The 19,800-nt window shown below is 35.4% G+C and overlaps 5 protein-coding genes and 2 long non-coding RNA genes across 8 annotated transcripts; 1 reads left to right on the forward strand and 6 right to left on the reverse strand.

Moving 5' to 3' along the window:
* Positions 1 to 1,549: 1,549 nt before the first annotated feature.
* On the reverse strand, positions 1,550 to 2,186 carry LOC125369603. Its single transcript, XR_007215279.1, has 2 exons — positions 1,943 to 2,186; positions 1,550 to 1,828 (listed from the first exon to the last, which is right to left on the reverse strand). It is a non-coding gene; the product is annotated as an uncharacterized LOC125369603 (long non-coding RNA).
* Positions 2,187 to 2,828: 642 nt separating this feature from the next.
* Positions 2,829 to 3,891, forward strand: LOC112534121. The gene is made up of 2 exons (XR_003078433.2): positions 2,829 to 3,113; positions 3,478 to 3,891. It is a non-coding gene; the product is annotated as an uncharacterized LOC112534121 (long non-coding RNA).
* Positions 3,892 to 4,326: 435 nt separating this feature from the next.
* Positions 4,327 to 4,680, reverse strand: LOC8274159 (receptor-like protein 18). The gene has a single exon (XM_002515355.1). It carries the CDS (start codon positions 4,678 to 4,680, stop codon positions 4,327 to 4,329), a length of 354 nt encoding a protein of 117 aa, XP_002515401.1.
* A 775-nt stretch (positions 4,681 to 5,455) lies between these two features.
* LOC8274158 (probable steroid-binding protein 3) lies at positions 5,456 to 6,019 on the reverse strand. Its single transcript, XM_002515354.4, has one exon. The coding sequence runs from the start codon at positions 5,932 to 5,934 to the stop codon at positions 5,629 to 5,631; it is 306 nt and encodes a 101-aa protein (XP_002515400.1). The 5' UTR covers positions 5,935 to 6,019; the 3' UTR covers positions 5,456 to 5,628.
* A 543-nt stretch (positions 6,020 to 6,562) lies between these two features.
* Positions 6,563 to 10,270, reverse strand: LOC8274157 (ER membrane protein complex subunit 4). The gene is made up of 6 exons (XM_002515353.4): positions 9,961 to 10,270; positions 9,755 to 9,811; positions 8,463 to 8,616; positions 7,596 to 7,693; positions 7,424 to 7,489; positions 6,563 to 6,953 (listed from the first exon to the last, which is right to left on the reverse strand). Exons 1-6 carry the CDS (start codon positions 10,087 to 10,089, stop codon positions 6,915 to 6,917), a joined length of 543 nt encoding a protein of 180 aa, XP_002515399.1. The 5' UTR covers positions 10,090 to 10,270; the 3' UTR covers positions 6,563 to 6,914.
* A 480-nt stretch (positions 10,271 to 10,750) lies between these two features.
* LOC8274156 (thiamine-repressible mitochondrial transport protein THI74) lies at positions 10,751 to 15,158 on the reverse strand. Its single transcript, XM_015717075.3, has 8 exons — positions 14,701 to 15,158; positions 14,097 to 14,483; positions 13,127 to 13,341; positions 12,454 to 12,524; positions 12,262 to 12,363; positions 11,588 to 11,705; positions 11,176 to 11,311; positions 10,751 to 11,032 (listed from the first exon to the last, which is right to left on the reverse strand). Exons 1-8 carry the CDS (start codon positions 14,779 to 14,781, stop codon positions 10,970 to 10,972), a joined length of 1,173 nt encoding a protein of 390 aa, XP_015572561.2. The 5' UTR covers positions 14,782 to 15,158; the 3' UTR covers positions 10,751 to 10,969.
* Positions 15,159 to 15,645: 487 nt separating this feature from the next.
* Positions 15,646 to 19,800, reverse strand: LOC8274155 (probable monogalactosyldiacylglycerol synthase, chloroplastic). Of its 2 annotated transcripts, none has more exons than XM_002515351.4 (8): positions 18,794 to 19,800; positions 18,363 to 18,535; positions 17,789 to 17,950; positions 17,568 to 17,709; positions 17,076 to 17,300; positions 16,637 to 16,699; positions 16,495 to 16,569; positions 15,646 to 16,145 (listed from the first exon to the last, which is right to left on the reverse strand). In XM_002515351.4, the coding sequence occupies exons 1-8, from the start codon at positions 19,322 to 19,324 to the stop codon at positions 15,909 to 15,911; spliced, it is 1,608 nt and encodes a 535-aa protein (XP_002515397.1). In that variant the 5' UTR covers positions 19,325 to 19,800; the 3' UTR covers positions 15,646 to 15,908. The 2 variants fall into 2 exon arrangements, with proteins under 2 accessions (XP_002515397.1, XP_048228053.1); XM_048372096.1 differs by having other exon boundaries at positions 18,363 to 18,539; positions 18,794 to 18,969.

The following is a 19,800-nucleotide window of genomic DNA, read 5'->3' on the forward strand; positions in this document are numbered from 1 at the left end:
GTGAGTTAAAGAGAAGAGAAGAAAAGAATTTATTATATTGTGTTGGTCATATAAAAATAATCAATTAAAGGAAGAGAGGAGAATTAATTAATTTTAAATTATTTATTGTAATAATAGAAATAAAAATGATATTTAATTAGATCTTAATTTCTTTTTATGAAGGGAAATTTTCACACCCCAATTTATCTATAAGGGTTCCTTTTCAATTTCCTTTCCCTCTCAAGAATTTTTATTAGCCAAATATGATTAACGTTGTATTTGATTAAAATTTATTTATAAATTTAAAATTATGTATTTTGAATGAAGTGAAAGTTAATTTAGAATTCTATATATTCGAATTTGTATGGAATTGATTATGAGTAAATTAAATTCTAATAAAATATGTAAAATTTTTAAATGAATTTTATATAAATTTATTAATATATTTTGTAATATTAAAATATCTCATTTAATTTTATAATTTATTTTTTATTTTTTATATATATATTTTTTCAAGTAAAATTATTTTATAATAAATTTTAATTAAATATAGCATAAAAGTAATATGGGTGTAAGAGAAAAAACAAGAAGAGTTACAGAAGGGTTTTCCAAAAGCCCTTCAGTGTAATACCTACCCAAACTTGCTAATGAATATCCAGGTACATAAATTGACAGGTTCATAATCCAAACCCGTTGCCACGAAAGTGCAGAGAAAGGAGTGGCGAACATCCCTGCAAACTCCAGTCCGTCTGGTGCGAAGTCATGTCATTATAAAAAGTAGTTGGATTATGTATTTTCCTTCACGCAAAAGAAATTCCAGTGTCGGCCAAGGAAAATAGTTTCCAACTTTACTGAATGTGATACAAATGAAAGTTTTCCACTTTGGACTACTGAATGCACTATAAATAATTTAACGGAAAAAGAAAGCTGTCTAATAATAATCTTTTCTACTTTAATTAAAAACTTTCTTTTAAATTTTAAATATTTATAATTAATATTTTTATTACTTGTAAGAATCACTCTAAAAATTAAACTTATTTATCGGAATGAAGTGCAAATCTCATTAAATGTCTTTCAGTTTTTGTAATAAACTAATAAATAATTTAATTTTTAATTCATAGTCACTAAACTTGTTTAGGCTTTATAAGACATGAAAAAGATTTAATATATGCACCTTCAGCATTCTCCTGAGCAAGGCCTTTTATTAACCATCCTGTGCAAGGCATTTTTAGCAATCAATTAGAATGTGCATTTAAGATTACTTCCCTTTCTAAGTAGATATATCAACTGTATTCTAAAGTTATTGTTCAAGCAAACATTTGTTTTAAATGCTTATTCAGCTTTTAAAGTCTTGTAATTAGTTCAGTGTACGTAAACATGTTGTTGATTAGTTTGCAGCCTTGTGTGGTGTACATTATCATGTAATCCGTCAGGTTTTCTGCTTGCTCATTTCAGAGTTTACTCCTAGTATAGTTCTTTTTTGCAGTCATTCTCATCAGGAATCTTGAAATGAAGAACCAAAACTAGTCTTCAAAGTATATATCCATGATTAATGAACATGGGTCAGAAATATTGAAATCAATCTTTAAATTCAAGTTATCAACTAAATACCAAATTAAAGAACAGAGAATCAATATATATATGCTCTTTCAACATTCTCCTCAGCAAGGCATCTTTCTAACCATCCTGTATCACATGCGATAAATCTTGCAAGTCTGCAGTATACCCGACTAATTTATGCTGGATAATAATAGGTTTACAAATTTGTGCAACACCTGTCAACTTCTCTATTCGAGAGATCGATAGCTGCAAAAGATTTCATGACTTCTTGACGTACTGTGACGTCAACCTTGCAAAGAAAAGTAAGACCCATCAACGCGGAATTGATAAAACACCACAAAAAAAAGTCTACACTCAAATTTATAAAGAAATGCAGACCCATTAATGATAAAGAATTAAGAACCTGAGTTACAAGAATTGACACCAAACTCGGGGAAGGAGAAAAGAATTGTGAGTCATAAGTCGACGATTAACGCCACAAGCAAGCTTGAAAAGTTGGAGTAGTTGAATGAAGAACCAAGAATAAAAATTTCACCTGAAGCCCTTGATGTTTGTTGGATTGGCATCGCACTGCCTTTGTTTCTCATTGAATTGAGTAGCTAAAATAGCTGGACATTGTCATGGGAGAACATAAAAGTATGTTTGGATGAATTTAAGCAAGTTTTATAGACAGGTATACTTAATTAAGTATAAATATTGGGTGCATAATACGAATTGAGAGGTTTACTTATAAGAAGATAGTTTACTGATCAAACTTCAAACTCAAAATTTAATATAAAATTATGGATGTAATAGGTTCTTGAATAGCATACAAGGTAAAGAATGCCAACGAATCAAAAGATAAAATGAATAATAGACATTTATAATAACGGTACGAAAAGAATGTAAGATCTTTTAACTGTTTATTCGATAATATCTGTAAAATTAAATTAAAAGTAAAAACTTTGAAATCGATGGGGAGTTGGAGTAATTCAAAGTCATCTCAAAATGCGTATGTTAATGTCAACGTTAGGTGTTATTGGCTAAATATTTACGTTGACTTATTCAATTAGAGAGATGCATATTAGATATTTATAAACAAAAATAATTGAATTAATAGCATAAATTACAAAAAAAAAAAAGGCAACTAACCTTTTTTTAGAAGCAAAAAATTAATCATTTAACAATTCATGTCATTATATTTCTGAATATCATATTCTGAAAGTCATGATCCATTCAAATATTTGTAATGCCACAAGTAATTAGAAGTATAAGACTTATTATTATTATAAAGGGGAGGGGTTGTTCAAGTTAAAATATACACCTATGTCGGGACTAAGCTTGAGAGTGTTGAAACTTTAAAAACCTGAAAATTAATTTGAAGTTTACCATGAAATTATAAATTAGAAGAAATCTAGTTTGATTCTTTGAATTCTATGCTAATTATGTCTATAAATAAGAGCAAGGAGAAGCTGAAGAAGTAATAAGGTCAATTGTGGTTGGCAGAATGAAAGGCTTTAGCATGGTATGCCTTGTGTTGGCTACGATTGTAGTCCTCTCCTCCTCATCAACTGTTGATGCTCGAAGATTACTTGGTGAGTAAGATACGATTTCATGTTATGTCTCTTCCATTTAAACCATATATCCTATGAATCAGGGGGTTTTCACTTTGGTTCTTTTGCCAATGATCTCCGGCTTTCCGCCGAATGTAAACGTCGCTAAATCTTTGCGCTATGTGTAAGTAGGGGACGATTTTAATTCAATTCAATGACCGACATATATATACATGACACACCACTATAAGTAAGGAACGCCTGATCTGTAGCTTTGGCTACGTTCTCAATTATAGAACTTTCGTCACTAAATCTACCAAATGAAAATCTGAGATCTGCACTTGTCATTGAGATTTTCTCTATTTTTCATCACGTTTTGATGTAGCTGGTATTATTAATATTACAGGAACATCCCAGCCCCACGACTATCACTGCAGGCAAACAGAAAATCCAGGGCAAATTGGACAACAATCGCGTAGTCCGTGCGAGAAATCTACTGAAGTCCCCGCGCCTTGTACAGTTAAGGGTTGCTAGAGCAACACTACTTGAAAATTAGAATCTCCTGATGCTTACTCCGTAAAAGTAAAACAATCATACAATGGAAAGAAAGTTCTTAATGTGATGTTTGTTCAGTTTTTATAAACATGTTATTGATTAATTTGCAAGCCTTGTCTACAGCAACAGTATCATGTAATCCTTTTGCTGGAGGTTACATAGTTAATACTACAAAATTGTTATCTTTGGCATATGCTGAAAGGGTAGGTTTTCTGCTTGCTCGTTTCAGAGTTTACTCCCTAGTATAATTCTTATTTGAAATGAAGAATGTCGATTAATCTTTCAAAATATTATATGCATAATAAATGGTTATGGATAAGGAATCTTGAAATGAATCTTTATAAATTCAAGTTGTCACAAAAATAACAAACCGAAGAACAGATAATCTCCTGAGTAAGGCATTTTTGGATCATTACTGTTTCACACGAGATAAATACTGCAAGCCTGCGATCTACCAAGAGAAGACAGAATAAAAGACAGAAATACAGTATGTATTAGAAAATCCTAGTGCTACAAATTTGTACAATATATTGTAAACAAGAGAAGTTGCTCCACTCACATTAATTTCGTGCTGCGGCAGCCTCGAAAACTTCTAGATGAGCCATTCATGCTTCCTCACGTTAATACAGCACCTAATAACTATTCCTATCAATGATCCACTTTCATAACCAAATCAACACCACCTTCCAATTAAATTCAATTAAATTCCGATTCTGGAGGTGCTATTGGCTAGTTTGTTTCCTCTTGGTACTGGTCCTGTCAGGTAATTCTGAGACACACTGAAGAAAGAAAGAAAGAATATATCCATCAGTTGCGTTGCTTTCTCCCGACAGTTGTTCATTGAATGGTCCAGAGCTTCAAGCTCTTTCAAGTTCCCCAAGGATGAAGGAATTTTACTAGTGACAATGTCAGTGGAAAGGCTTAGCAATTGTAGTCCTGTAAGATTTCCAATCTCTTCAGGGATTTCTCTTTCACATTTGCTATTTGAGTCATCAATAGCTACAAAGAATTCCAGGACTTCCGCATATGCAGTCTCCTGTCCTTTGTTTCTCATTGTAATTGAGTAGCTAAAAAGGCTAGACCAAGGATAAACTTGTATTTGGGAAAATGTGTTTGCTTCCATATATTTTTCCGTCCTTGGTCAAACTTCTAATGGCTACCCAATGCTTGAAGTATTCCACTGGCAACCTCAGAAAGCTTAATGATTTCTGAGGGAACTATAGATTTCAGGTTTCACTATTGCACCAAGCAAATTATTAGCATCCTTAACTCCAGAAGAATGCCCAACCAAGAAGGGAAGAAATAACTTATCTGATTCTTCCTAAGATGTCTGACTCTAGCTTGGTACAGTTGACTAATGATCTTGGCATCTTCCCTTCTAATTGGTTTATACTGAAATGCATCATTCTTAATGCACAACCACTTGTAAATCCCTCAAAGTGATGTTGCTGGAGAAGTTGTGCAGATCCATGACAGAGTTTCTCAAGTGTCCCAAACATTTTGGAACTGTGACACTCAAGTTGATATTTGAAAAGTCAAGAGTCAAAACAAAAGTCAGGCTGCACAAAACAGAAGTCAGCAACAAGATAATATACGCTCTTGAAGTTCCTGGTAAATTCACCTAAAATTCTTTTCCTATTCAAAACACACAAATTTCATTCAATCAGCTCAACACCAACTAGAATAACAAAGGATTGTGTAGATTCCATAAGACCAAGACCAGCTTATTCTCTAACCCATTAACAATTCACAACAAAGCATATCAAAGAACAATAATACTAACGGAATCATGAAAAGAAAAAATCAAAACCCAATAAACTAAACCCAAGTTATAAACACAACCCAAATTTATTCAATCATCAAAACATAAACCATACATAAAGAGTTCTCATCATCCTCATATATTATCAAATTCATAAACTTTATATACCCAATACAACAAATCGCTTTAGGTTAAATACAACACACCACAAAACAAGAAGCGTTAAATCTATTATATTATTCAAGAACCAACAACACGGCCAACAATGGGATACTTAACTTCAAACTTCTTTTCCCAATCATTAAGAACACCCATTTCCTTTTCAGTGAGGCCGTCCAGAGAAGGAGAGATATCTTCATCGTTCTTACTCATCTTTGCAAGAGCTCTGCTTGCATCTTTGCCAGAGAACATTGCGTAGGATCCACCTGGTCCATAGAAAGATTTGCCTGCGGTGACATCAAAAACACGACCCTTAATTGCTAAGTAGATTGGCTTTGATGGGTCTGTGCCGTTGAATTGGATCAGCTGCTCTGCTGTGAAATCCATTAGAGAGGGTTTGGTCTGATAGAGGAGTTCGAGATGAGAGTGATGAAGTTGTGCTATTTTATTTATCCAATATAATTTTTTCTTTTTGGAGATAATCTATCCAATATAATAATATCACTTTTCGGGAAATCAAATATAATATTTTTTAAAAATATTATGTTAAGACTAATATTATATTAGCATGTTTGATTATATTAATGCCAAAAGAAAAACATCAAAGGTTTCATCTTAAAGTCTGATTTTAGTTATTTACCAGAGTTGATGCAGTGGCAGTAAATTGATTTAGGTTGAAAAGAAAAAGGGTAAAGAAATTGTTTTAGATTTGTCTAAAAAGAAAAAATGTGTTGGCTTCAAATGTGATTCAAACCCAAACAATATTAAGCTGAGAGCTCCTTATCATAATTCAATTTTAGTGCTTTGGCATGTAAAAGAATTTTAGGCAGCCACAAATACTATAACATCACTGGTAAACAGGTGGAATAATGATGTTTTCTCCTTGTGGTTATCACGTTCTGAATATACCATTTCATCTGGTAGAACAAATAAAAAATGCCTGCAACCGAGAAAAAGAAAATCATACTAGTCAGATGTGTCTCTTTTTAATCCATAATATAACTACCCCTCAAACTTTGGTAACTTCAACTCCATTAACAACCACTTATGATATCTCAACATCATCTGAGAGAGAACTCGCACAAAAGGCTGGAATCTTGAACATGGTTGTTCATTAGTTGTACATTAAAAAGGAAATGGGGAACTAAAGCAAAGAAATAATGAGTATGGCATTCATTGATAGTCAACTACATTATATGCAGTAGAACAAATCAAAGCCTGCTAAAGGGTGTCCTACACAAATAATTCTCTCCATGCCGTATATTTTCCATGACGGCAGCCCATGGCTTATAAACCAAGAATAGTGTTATCCTCTACGAGCTCGAGTGCATCCATCAAATTGACGGCCGTCTACTCTGTAGAACTAATTAATGCAGGGGAATGCCACCGCCTGAAAATTCAACCTCCTGAAAGTCAAACAAAGGAAATAACTTGATGTTAGTGAAGGATCTCTGTAGCAGTTCTGCTAGATAATTGATTTCCCAGACATGAAGACTATACCACAACAGAACCAGAACTAAAAAAGTTATGAAGCTCATAAATAAAGAATTTAGGCGATAAACCTTCTAATTGCTGATAAACATTGTAAACGATGTGCAATTAGTTATAGGCATAACTTTCTTTATGAAAGAGATCATTTACATCAGTCATTTTTATTGCTTTAAAGACTGTTACAATCTCAGATATGTGGAGGAAACCAAACTCACCTAACAATATATCTATTAAAAACCTCATGATCCGACAACACAATGTTTACCATGGTTTTGCAACATAAAGTACTAGTAAATAGATTTCAAATATAGATGAGAAAATCTTTTCCTTTTTTCAAAAGTTTCTTAGTTTCCAAGTTTGAAAATCATGAGAACACAAAACAAACCTGAGCAGGAGGCAAGGATGACACCCAATCTGATGCATGTGTTGGAAGAAGCCCCAATGAGTTAAGCTGCCAAAATCAAAGAACAATATGAGACAAAATACTCCTTTTCTGTTTTTTCTTTCCCGTTTTGAAGGACAACTTCTTCAGGAAGGGCAAGCATAATGCATCTTACCTTCCAAATACCCAGTGCTAAACCCCCCAAATTGAGGGCAATAAAGAGCAACTTAGGCCCGTTAAGATCTACTCTGCTGTCTTTGTACGGTTCAAAAACTGCATGAGGAAACAAAAGATAAGCATTTAACGACGAGCAAACTTTAAGAGCGTTATAGACTCGAACAACAACTATATGCAATAAACCTAGAACAGTATATGAGCAAGGTATTCACTGACAGTGATCGTGATCAGAAAAGTAATACGCAGCTATCACCAATAAAACAAGGAAATGGCCAATTATTACCAGAAAAGAACAGTATAAAATAATTAGACATACAGTAAAATCAAGAGAACAGGCAAGAAATTATTGATCATTAAGAAAGCATAGAATTAATTTATTACCAGAACCACAAGAAATCGTGCATGTGCACACAGTATTAGAAAAGGAATTTCTATTCAAGACGATGCTAGTCATGATTCCCATGTACATTTAAGATAGAAAACCCAGTAGTTGATGGATGTGATTATGATCCATCCCTAAAATACTATAGGCAGGATAAAGTTAGAAAGAGCAAACAATGGAATTATGAGAGGCTCTTGTCTGGTGCAAAAGAAAGAAGGGGGCTTGTGGTTTGCAGTACCTGTGGATCTTATAGCCACCACCGTAATTGCATTAAAGTGAATGATATGGTTTTTTTTTTTCTCGATTGTAGGATATCCCTATCAGGTAATAAGAATATATGTACAATGCATGTTTAAATCCTTAAAAGGATCAGCAGAAGCAACCTCCACAAGTAAAATCAGATCATAATAGACTATTGATTACTCTCAAACAAACCCTCTTTACAACAAAGCAGTAATAAATAGTAACTTATGGTCAGCTTACCTTTCCCAACCCCTTGAAGAGCGCTGATGGGCTGCCAAAGAGCTGAAAACGTTATACCAATGCTAAACAGATGCACTGTGTTTCCAGCCATCCACATCATGAATCCCATCATCATCAAATTCTTGAAAGGGGCTTGTGCCACCTCCCAAGCTTTCTGCTCATACATAATAAAGACTAAAGGTGTTAGTTAACAGTACAGCAAAAGAAATTTGATAACACATAGTACATCTGACAACTTAAAATAAACATCAGAAATATGAAAACTTAGGCAATAAATATTCAAGGAAAAATCACATAGATCAGAGAACACTAAAAATATGCATGAAACCAGCAGACTTGTCCTATAATCAGTGTCTTTCTTCTATGACCAGCCAAATTTTTGCAAAATCTTTTCTTATCTGCTTGAAGATCTGATACGTCATTTTTTAACACCCTAATTGCAATGGAGACTGATTGTTACGTCTCTCCTTCTCGCTCCTCACCCATTTTGCTCTTACCGTGACTCACTTATCCTAGGTGCTATATGCCGTCATTTACTGCAACCAATAACTATGGAAATTCTGCAGCAAATTCTACAACTCAGGAATAGGCGCACTAGCAAAAAATTTCTTTTATGAGAAAATGTAATGCGTGATCAACTGCTCAACATCACTCCAAACCCACTCATATCTTTAATACACCAAGGACCTTCTCATACTGAATTTAGCTGAGAAGAACCTAAAGAAAGCTTTTAAAACATACTGAAGTTGTCAATATGAAACCTATACATGCAGACTAACCTGTCTGCTACTAAACAAAGATAAAATTTAGTTGACGTGGCACCACTCAAACAAGAAACATGGTAACAGTCTTTTAGATTCAAGACCAGTACTACCAAATCCAAACTTCAATCTGGAAACCCGTACCGTCAGATAACCATATAAAACCTACAAAGCTGCACAATTTGCTAATGCTTTTCACAATTGGTAAAACCAAACTTCTTGATGAATTACACTCAGAAACAATCACACCCACACTGAAATAAAGGCCGGACCTTCTAATATACTAGCACCTAACACCTCACTCAATTACTTATCAGGACAGTGACCACTATACTTGAATTCTCAAATACTCATAAAGCAATCTTTAAAAGCTTGTGTCTTGACATCGTAAAGTAGCTGATTCATAAAAGAGTTATTTTCAAAAGCAATCCTTTTTAACCAAATTTCCATCCCATATATCAGAGGAAATAGATGACTCAAATCACTCAATTTCTAGTTCAATTTTCGTGAAAGTAGAAAGAAGCAAAAAACCTGAGCTTTCCAATTAGCTTCAGCATCTTTTTTCTGCTTTGTTACAGTCGAATCGTCCTGTGACAAAACCCAAATCAAAAGAGAAAAAAAAAAAAGATTAACAAAAACAAAAGCAAAATTAGGAATTAACTAAATCAAAAGGTAAAAGCAGTCAATAAAAAGATAAAATCTTGAGGGAAAAATATGAAAGTAAAAGAATAATGAACCTGATCTTGAGAGGCACGAGAGAACCCAGGAGGATCAGGGACGTCACGAGAAGAAGGAAGGTTAGAATTGTCAGTGAAGTCTATAGCCCATCTACGGCCCGAACCCATCACTCCTTTACCTTTCTCCATCTTCTTCTTCTTCCTCTTCTTTTGATTCTGATTCTATTGGATTTAGATATTTGGAATCAATTCTCTCTTTCCGTTCACTACTGTGTTAGAAGCTCACGAAGAGGTAATAAATTTAGCTATAAGCAAGAAGAGGTCGAGCCAGAGACGGCTTCTTTTGTGTTTTATGTTGGATCCGAAATCGATTGGTACAGTACAATTTTTATAACCATTTATTTATTAGTATCAACAACAATAATTAATTTCGTCGCTAAAAAGTGTTTTTAAGCAAAAAAAAAAAAAAGGATAACGGCGACATTCTGATAAATAATATCGTAATTTCGTCCCTAGTAGTGTTAAAAAAAAAAAATCAATGGCAACGCTCTGCCACGACAAATTTTTCATTTTTAGTTCTTTCGGAGAAAAACAGGAAAAAAGAACAGTTGTAAAATCTGAAATAAAAGTATTAGTCCGCTGATTCGGGTTTTACTTAAATTACATATTATTCTTTGTAATAAAAATGATCAATTATTTCTTGTAGAAAGATAATTAGAGCTTAGTGGTAAGAGCCCTAATTTTATTTATGTCGACCTTTAACCACAAAAGAGGCGGATATAGTACAGCCGTTCCAACTCGTTAATGATGATATGATCGCTTTTTGGAGAAATTTTTTATTGAGACAGCATGAGAAAACCTACCATCACTGATTAAAAAGTTCAATTAAGATTGTCATACAAAAAAATTGCATTAGCAAAGCAATTACAAGGGATAGTCTAGAAAATTCTGCAGATCATAACAAGCATACAACTATTCCTCTTTCAACATTCCTCAACATTTCGTGTGTACTGTCCTGTCCTTTCCTTATTTACAAGAATATGCGTTGTCCTTTGAGTACATGGCTGTGCTATAACTCCCTCTTCATTGAGAATTTGTCTGAAATGTTGGCTATAATAAAACCTGCAAAAACCTGAGCCCAACAGAGCTGGTTAATGGAAGTCCACTTCAATGTAATCGAATCAACGTCCAATGAAACTTGATGTATCATGATAAGTAGACCATATCACGACGCTCTAACAAGTACCCAGAAAAGGAAAAAAAAGATGTACGTACCTGAGTGCACCCTAAGATGTAGATTGCCGAGTAGTGACGGCCATGTATAACCATGTCTGCTACCATTGCGAGAGGTATTGTTAAGGACATACCTAATGTTGCAACCAATGGAGTAGTCCAAACCACAGAAAGTGCCCTGCATCATATAACCAATATTAGTGCACAAATTTATTTGCTATGGGAATTATAATAAGAAATTCTTATAGTAATCGAAATTAAACCAATCCTTATGGAGGTTAATAAAAAGAGTTGATTTCTCTAATTTTAAGGAAGGTATCTTTGTCATTTTATCAGAACATGCACATTTCCAGAGTTAGTTTCTTCCATTAGAGTGGCAACATAAAAACCAAGGTATGGCGAGTCATCACTGTGTCTAATTTGCCATGAAGTTATACATAAGTGGGGTACGTACCAAAAGTAATCCGATAGAACACTCCCCACAAAGCTATTTAATAGAACTTCTTCACCAACAAAAGTGGAATCTGGAAACGTGAACTGTGGTTCGATCCCTGCAGCCTGCAGTGGAAACACTGCAAGAGACAATGTAGCTGTGAATTGTGCCACTCTAGGAAAGGGAAATATACATGCATGAAGTGAACTATAGGAATTAGAACTGGGACCTAGAATAGGAACGACAACCATCAAGATTGCCCACGAAAAGAACCAAAATTACAGGAAAAGGAAAAGGGAATAGGACGAAGGTTGGAAAGATGAGTACGTTACAGGGAAAGGAAAAAGGAAGCAAATGATGGTTGATAAAATAAGATTGGAACAAACACGAGGTTTTCAATGTTAACCTTCAATGTTCCATGTCAATTAGAGACGACTGCATGGCTATCATCACAGTAGTTCGGTTCTGTCGTGCTAAAGTTATATTGCTCCTAATCAACTATAATACAGTAATTAAGGTATATACAGAAGTAAGATTTAACCCGAATAGAGGGCACCTAACATGAAAATATCAATTACTGGATACTAGAATAGTCGACGGAGCCAGAAGAGCACATTGCATCCAAATTCTCTCTTCTTAGCTCCAATTTCACAACAAAGAGTGTCAACAGTCATAAACATTGATAAACTACTCACAAAGCCACCAAAGCCCAAGAAGGGTGAAGAGACCAATGTAACCAAAGAATTTTTGCACATCAGCTTTCTCTCCTTCTGATCCAGCACATTTCTTCAGCAGCACTGCACTTCATTGACCAGTCAAGCAAAATACATCAAAAACAGCCTGCTAAAGATAAATTGACATGGTCGCTTTTTATATGCTTATCTAACCTGTAAACAACCCGTAAGATATTGCTGAGAAAAGACCGAATATGTCCCCGGTGATGGAATGCCTCCTTGTCCTTGGAAATATAAATATTAGGACATAATTTTAAAAAATAAAAAAGGATAACAACAAAAGGAAAAAAGAAAGAAGGAAAGAGATGAAAGGTTCAAGGGAAAAACAAGGGGGGAGGGGGAAAGTGGAGGTGGATTATCATACCCAGACATGGTCCCACTGAAGTTGAAATCAGGGACCACATTGTCTTTTCCAGCTCTCATGTTGTGAACCCAAGATTCTCAACATAACCCTAAAATGTGGCCCTCACATTCTTTCTAAAGTACATATTAAAAATCATCCAAGTATAATTTAGGTGTGAGTAAACATTTCCTCATAGTAGAAAGTAATATTTAGGTAACAAGCCAACTTTTTAACAAAGTAAATTCTACTTTTCAAGATATACTTCTTAGGGTGAATCTGAGATCCCTCTCCCAAATAAAAACACTTCATCATGCAGTACATCCAACCTTTAAGAACTAGAATAAAGCAATGAAATATCCTTTTATAAACTGATGCTCGAAAGTGCATATGATATATCAACAAAGACTAATTAGAAAAAGAAAGGGACAAGCTATGAAGAGCATACTAGAAATTGCTCTTTGCACATATTTGACGGTCACTTACTCAGAGATGCTAAGCATTTCGTCTGCTGCCCAAGTTTTGCCAACTGTGGTCATGGCAACACCTGCCATGCTGATGAAAACAGCAGCCAACTTGGCAGCATTTATAGAGTCCTGGCCAAGAAGAGCTCCAAAGAAAAGAGTAAAGAGTGCCGAAGTAGAAGTTAAGACAGTTGTGCTTGCAACGCTCGTATTTGCTAAAGCTGAGTTTGATAGATACTGCATTATTAAAGTGACTAAGAAGTTATACATAATGTCCGATAAGGTACATGCCATCTCTTGACTAAACAAGAACACCTATGCTACATGTGAGACCAGGTTGCCTGGTTCTTCAATAACAAATGCAGAAGCAGAATAAGTTTTGGAGAAAGTACAACGGACTTGCTGAAAACAATTAAAGTAACAGTTGGGATATGCTATCTCAGGAAGTGGGCCACACTATGAACTATCATGTTCAGGCATATTTTTACCAATTAACATCAGATACTACAAATCAGCAGCCATGACAGCAACACTATCAGCAGATTTATGGTGGAACTACTATAAAAACACAGGAAACTTGCAAATCAAAACGGATACTGCCAATCGCTGGAAAACTTATTAAATCAGAAAGACAATTGCAGATCATTGGCAGGTTTCCCCAGTTAAATGAATTACAACTTTCCCCATTTGTTGCTATACTGATTTAGAATCAGTAATGCCAACATTTCTAAATGAAGGAGTTTATTTAAGATTTTCTGGTAACTATTCGCAAGGAAATGCAAAAATAATATACTTTTATACCAACGTATAAATGATAAGCACAAAACATTTGAACTTAGTTGGAAAGAGAATCTACTTAGCCTTTAAATGGTAATGCCTTTTTTATCCTTTTCTTTATGTTTATTTATAGCTATGCATACTTCATCCTAAAATCTCCAAATAAGCTCCAATGCAAGATCACCAAAGAATAGGTGATGATTGAATCGACTTACCTCTGTTATGAACCAGACTGGAGCAAGATATAAACTACACTTGGCAACTTCCCATGAACTAAGTTCGCAGTGGTGTTCCAGCAAAGAAGATACGTCTTCTTCCTCCTTGACAATCACAGGCCACCCTTCCTCCCTTTCACTTAGATCTTTGTCAGTTACCAGGCTGCTCCTCATGTCATTTTCTGGGGCCTGTTGCATATCATTGATTCTGAGTGGGATATCAAGCCCAGTACCATCTGAGCTGGCACTATATTTGTTCTTGAACAAATAGGTGCGGACTAATCCAAAGAACCAGTCTTTTACTAGTGCTATGGGCAGATAAACAACCATCAGAGACACCCCAAAGTATGTGAGTGCAAATGGTTGTTTATACTTTTCAAAGATGTTCTGAAGCAAAAAGAAATATAATTTAATTCGATGCATAACAATCATTGACATATGCTACTAACAAAAGAAAATTATTCATTATTTTAGGTTTTCACCAATAATAATACAAGATTTTTAAGAAGTGCCCTTCTCGTATTCTTGACTCATCTTGACAATCAAACAGAAAAATGAAAAGTCAAAAGATTGCAGTGAGAAATACGATTAAAGCACAAATTACCTGAGTGACCTCTGCAGAAGCAACCCATATGAGTACAACTGTGCCAATCAAACCCAACCCAGCTTGATATCTCCAACCCATTTGCTATAAATCCCCAAGAAAAAAAAAAAAAAAAAGCCACCTAACTTGTCAAAAGAATGAAAATAAAACCCCAAAGTTGAACAGTGTATTCTTGAATTTGCTATAAAATCTTCATTTTTAGAGAGGAAGAAGAAGCTCTGAGAAGTAGAATCGACTCAAGATTCATGGCTGATGTGGGAGCATATGCTGTTACGGTTTGTTTCAAAAGAAAAGTGGCAAAGATACAATCTTTGCATTCAATAAAGTTATGGGTTTCTCAGTTGTTTCTGGGCGTCAGCAACAGGTACGAAGAGCGTGACAAATGGTGATGTTTTGACAAAGACTATATCTCACCTAGAAGATGACGTGGCAGAAGATGAGTTAGGGGTACCGTGATGAATCTTGAGTGCCCTCTCGATGTTGACATGTCATTTTTTGAAACATGTACTTCGGCAGCTACTCTCCTAATTATGTGGCTGTTTGGTACACAGCCAAAGCTTCTTCAAACTCTAATTATCTGGACAAAACTGAGAGAGGAGCAAATTTCATTTATTTATTTTTAAATTAGCATAACACTCTTTTTTTTGGGGGGGGGGCTCAATTTTATCAAACTAAATAGTTAAATTTAATAATTAACAATCCAAAGATGTATCAAATGAGAAATTTTCAATGTGACATATTATGTCCTTTGACAAATTCACATGTTAATTTGATAATCTATAATCTAAATGACTCATGCCAACGCTTACTCGGAACATTATTTTCTTGATAAATCTAATTATCAAAAATACACTTTCTGTTTTGATGTTAATTGACTTCCTTTTATAAAGAGGGGATTGTTTAATGACCTTAATTGTTCTTTCCATTTATTTTTGCCCATACAGGTACAGAAACAAATACAATAAAATTGCACCTCACTGGCATGATTATACATAGAGCGATCCCTCAAAAAAAATAAAAATACATAGGAGGAAAACATAGAGATGACAAATAGTAAGTTCGTCCCAATGCAACCGACCAATTTTTCTAAACAAAAACTACAATCAATCAATAGTGTTTAAGAGGTTTACAACTAATTAGTCCACTATACATCTGTTGTAATAGGACTGGACTGGACTCGCACCAAAATTGATAGGTGGGCAAAAATGTTAAGCGGCACAGGAATACTGCGGCAAGTAATTTCTCTGTCTAACAAGCTCGTCAAGATCATGAACAATCTTGAAAACAGCATCTGGTCTTGCTAGCTTCAGTGCATTTTGAGACATGGCTTTAAGCTCATCTGCCTTTGGACCAAACCACTCCCCAACTATGTTTGCAATTTCTTTTGGCGACTTTGAGAATTTCCCACATTTGTTTTCCACCACGTAAGGCACATTCCCTACTTCCTGCATTATCAGAGGCACAAGGTTAGACGGGGGAGGTCTGAGGTAGGGAGTGGATGCTGATGGAATGCTGGTTTCAATTGAGAGCATGTGCAGGATCCATCCCACTAGTTAGAAATACACTTGTATTTCCTCACCCAACTGTGGACAGACAAAATTTACTTGCTACAACATCTAGAAACAGATCGCTGGTTATAGGATGCAATAGAAAATTGAAAGATGCAAGTAATTTCCTTAATAAATTTAAGCGGAAGGGGGATTTCCCATGCTAGAGAGTATTTGGAACAGCACTGAAAACTCTAGATGATTGAAAGATATAATTTGATCACTGGAATAAAGACAAGTAGCTTACTTGCCCAGCAATGTAACCATTCAAGATTATAGGAAGCCCTCGTATCATTGCTTCTGCAATTGTCCCTGGGCCAGCCTACAGAAGCAAATAGATTGTCAGTAGATGGCTGATGACGGATCAGAAGGATTAAATATGAACTTACCTTCGTTATGATACAGTCACAGGCACCCATGCATTCCTCCATCTTAGTGACAAACCCTTTCACCTGTGTGATATAACTTCCTCAGTACTTTATAAGCCTATAGGTTTATTACCAATGCAAAAGTGTGGGACTGGACAAGGACCAGTAATGTGGCAAAAGTTGAAAGAACCAAAGCAATCCTAGTCAATAATGTTAAATTTCTTTACTGATATTAAAATGAAATGAATGGAATTTATTACTTATGAGGAAAATAACACTTTACACATGATCATAACGTTTGACAAAGTGGATGATTTGGTCACAATCAGGTCTCGACAAGACAAATACAACTATAAAAGGGACACAGATGCCACTACTACAAATGGCCAGCAAGTACTGCTAGAAAAGAAAATGGTCGGATGTGAAGTTCAACAGGTAATCCATGATAGAAGACTCTTACCTGAACAGGAATCTTCCAATTAATCGAACGCATTTTGCTGGCCAACTTTTTGTTACGACCACATATCACCAGGATCTGACCTATTGGCTCACCAAGATTCTCATCATATAATGACTCCCCAAGAGCTCTCGCAGTTGCCTCAATGGGACCCATCCCTTCCCCTCCTCCCATTAATAACACAGCTGGAAGATCCTCATCCATTCCTAGTTCTTTCCTTAGTTCACCCTACAATTACAGAATGCATTAGGCTAAGGTAAGTAAACAAAAATCTATCAGCATCATATCGAGATTCACTGCTTAGACTCAAGTAATTAAAGCCATTAAATTGAAGACTTTGTCCTATACGCCACTACTTTAAGACTGCAGATTTCACTGGTAAAACATACAAAACTAAGAACTCACTTCTTGTGCAGTTGCAGGGACCATATGGTCATCCACAAGAAATATCAACATATCACAATTCAAAGCTAATAAGCTAGAATGACAACAAACCTTTGGCCGGACGGGCTTAACAAAGGACGGCCGGACAGGAAGGCCATAAACCTTAGTTTGGGCAGGTTGAAGCCCAGCTTTCAACGCTCTCTTTGCTACATCCGTTGTTGGGCAATAACACCTTGTGACAAGCTTATGAAACCTAGACACAGAAAGACAGAACATCAAAATTACACCATGAATAAGGCATTTATAACATAAATTAAACATGCAAAACGAACCATGTAGGATGGCAAGTGCTTAAATCCGTGACTACTGTTGTAAATGCTATCTTCTGCAAAAGACCCTTTGCCCTCAGTATACGAAGAGGAACATGTTGCATAAGTGGGTGTACACTGATAATAACATCAGGCTGGTATTTCATCAGTCCTTTGGCAACCTCCCTACAAGAATAAAGAAAATAAGGAGCAAGTATGGATCTTATAACCAACTACCATTAAAACCATGCTCAACAGTTTAAACATAGGATGAGGAATAGCACAGCTGAGCCTACTGAGAAGTCGAGTAATTCAATTACCTGGGTGGCTTAAATTATTTAACTTCATGGTTTATGCTCTTACTCAATGTTGAGTGCTTTAAATATAAATGGATAACATATAGGCCAAGCACCCATAAAGGTACAGTCAATCCACGGAGAAGAAGGTAACAGAGCAACAAGAAATATCAGGTCCAAATGGACTAGTTTGAACAATTTAAATGTGTATGCAGCTAACTGAGCAAAAAAAATATTACAGAACAGTACACCAGAAGAACAAATATCAAAATATTTATCTAAAGAGGACAAAAAAGTCTCACCGAGCGATAAATGTGGAAGTGGCAGCGAAATTAGATTGATGAATCAGACGAGGTGCTGTCCCATAATATGTCATTTTCCACAATGGCCCATGTTTCACCAAGAAATTGTAACTTCTGGGCAATTGATTAAACGGCCAAGGTGTATGCTCCGACCATAAATCAGTAATAAACACCTGCCTTAACACACATAGCATGATTAACACATACATATCTTTTGCCAATTGAACAAATAGCTGACGACTCATGTAAATGCAACAAATAGCTGATAAACTGAAGTGCTAAAATTCAAATTCTTTTTTTTCTTTTTTTGCATAATTGATTCGCATGACCCAAAAGATATAGTTGCAAAATGCAAGTTAAAAAAACCAGCCGATCAAAACAAGACATGGTAAAACAAATCAATTCATGTTCCACCACAATTTAAAACTGACCTGATAATCATCCCCAAATTCCTCATTAAAAGCTGACTTAATAGCCTCTGCAGAGGCTCTGTGGCCACCACCAGTATCACTCATTAGAATTAGAACTTTTCTAGGGCTCTCTGCCTCTTTACCATTCAAAGGCAAGTCCCCATCCACCAAAACATCACAATTCTCGTCTCTTAACCCATTACTATGATCACCATTATAATTATCACCATTACTATTACCAGAGCCAACCTGAACAGAAGCAAACCCAATTGGAATTCTATCACAGTGAATTCTTATGAACTTATTAAACTCACTCCAAATCTTTCTAACACTTGAACTGCCTCCACTACCCAAACTCAATGAAGCAAAGTTAGCAACTTTACGCTTTGTTTGCGCAACTGGACACTCAAAAAATAAATAATTCGACCTAAGAGAAGAGTACCCATTTGAATTTATGCTTTGAAAAGCTGTGTTAAACGCAAAACGACCCAATTGGCCGACAAAATCAAAACTTGGACTCGATTCTTGGGTTACAGTTGAAGGGTGATGCATGGTGAGAGTAATTAAATTAAAAAAAGAATAATTAGAGATTGCTAATCAATCCATTGTGATGGTTTATCATGTGAAAAAAACAAATGGGTATTAATATAAACAATTGGATAAAAAGTACAGCTTGGACAGAGAAGAAAGAGCAGAAGAAGTGATCGTAAGGTGTTTGATATTGTGGCTGAAAGAAAATGAAGAGGGTTTTAGAGAGAGAGAGAAAATTAAAGAAAAAGGAAATCCTGAGGATTGTTTTTAGCCACAAAGAGAGGATTTAGAGAGTGCAAGAGTAGATTCTGGGAATTGAAATAAAACGATTCTCTTTGGAAAAACCGACCAAAAACTGAGAGGGGGCCACAGGCAATGTCTTTTATTGGAGTTTTGGTTTGTCACAACACGAGCTTTGCGTTTCACAAAAATCCGCAAAACAAAAACATGCGAATTGCGATTGGTGATGATCGGTGATTGGTGCACTCACTGGCTAC

Source organism: Ricinus communis, chromosome 3, assembly GCF_019578655.1.
Source record: "Ricinus communis isolate WT05 ecotype wild-type chromosome 3, ASM1957865v1, whole genome shotgun sequence".
Classification (NCBI taxonomy): Eukaryota; Viridiplantae; Streptophyta; class Magnoliopsida; order Malpighiales; family Euphorbiaceae; genus Ricinus; species Ricinus communis.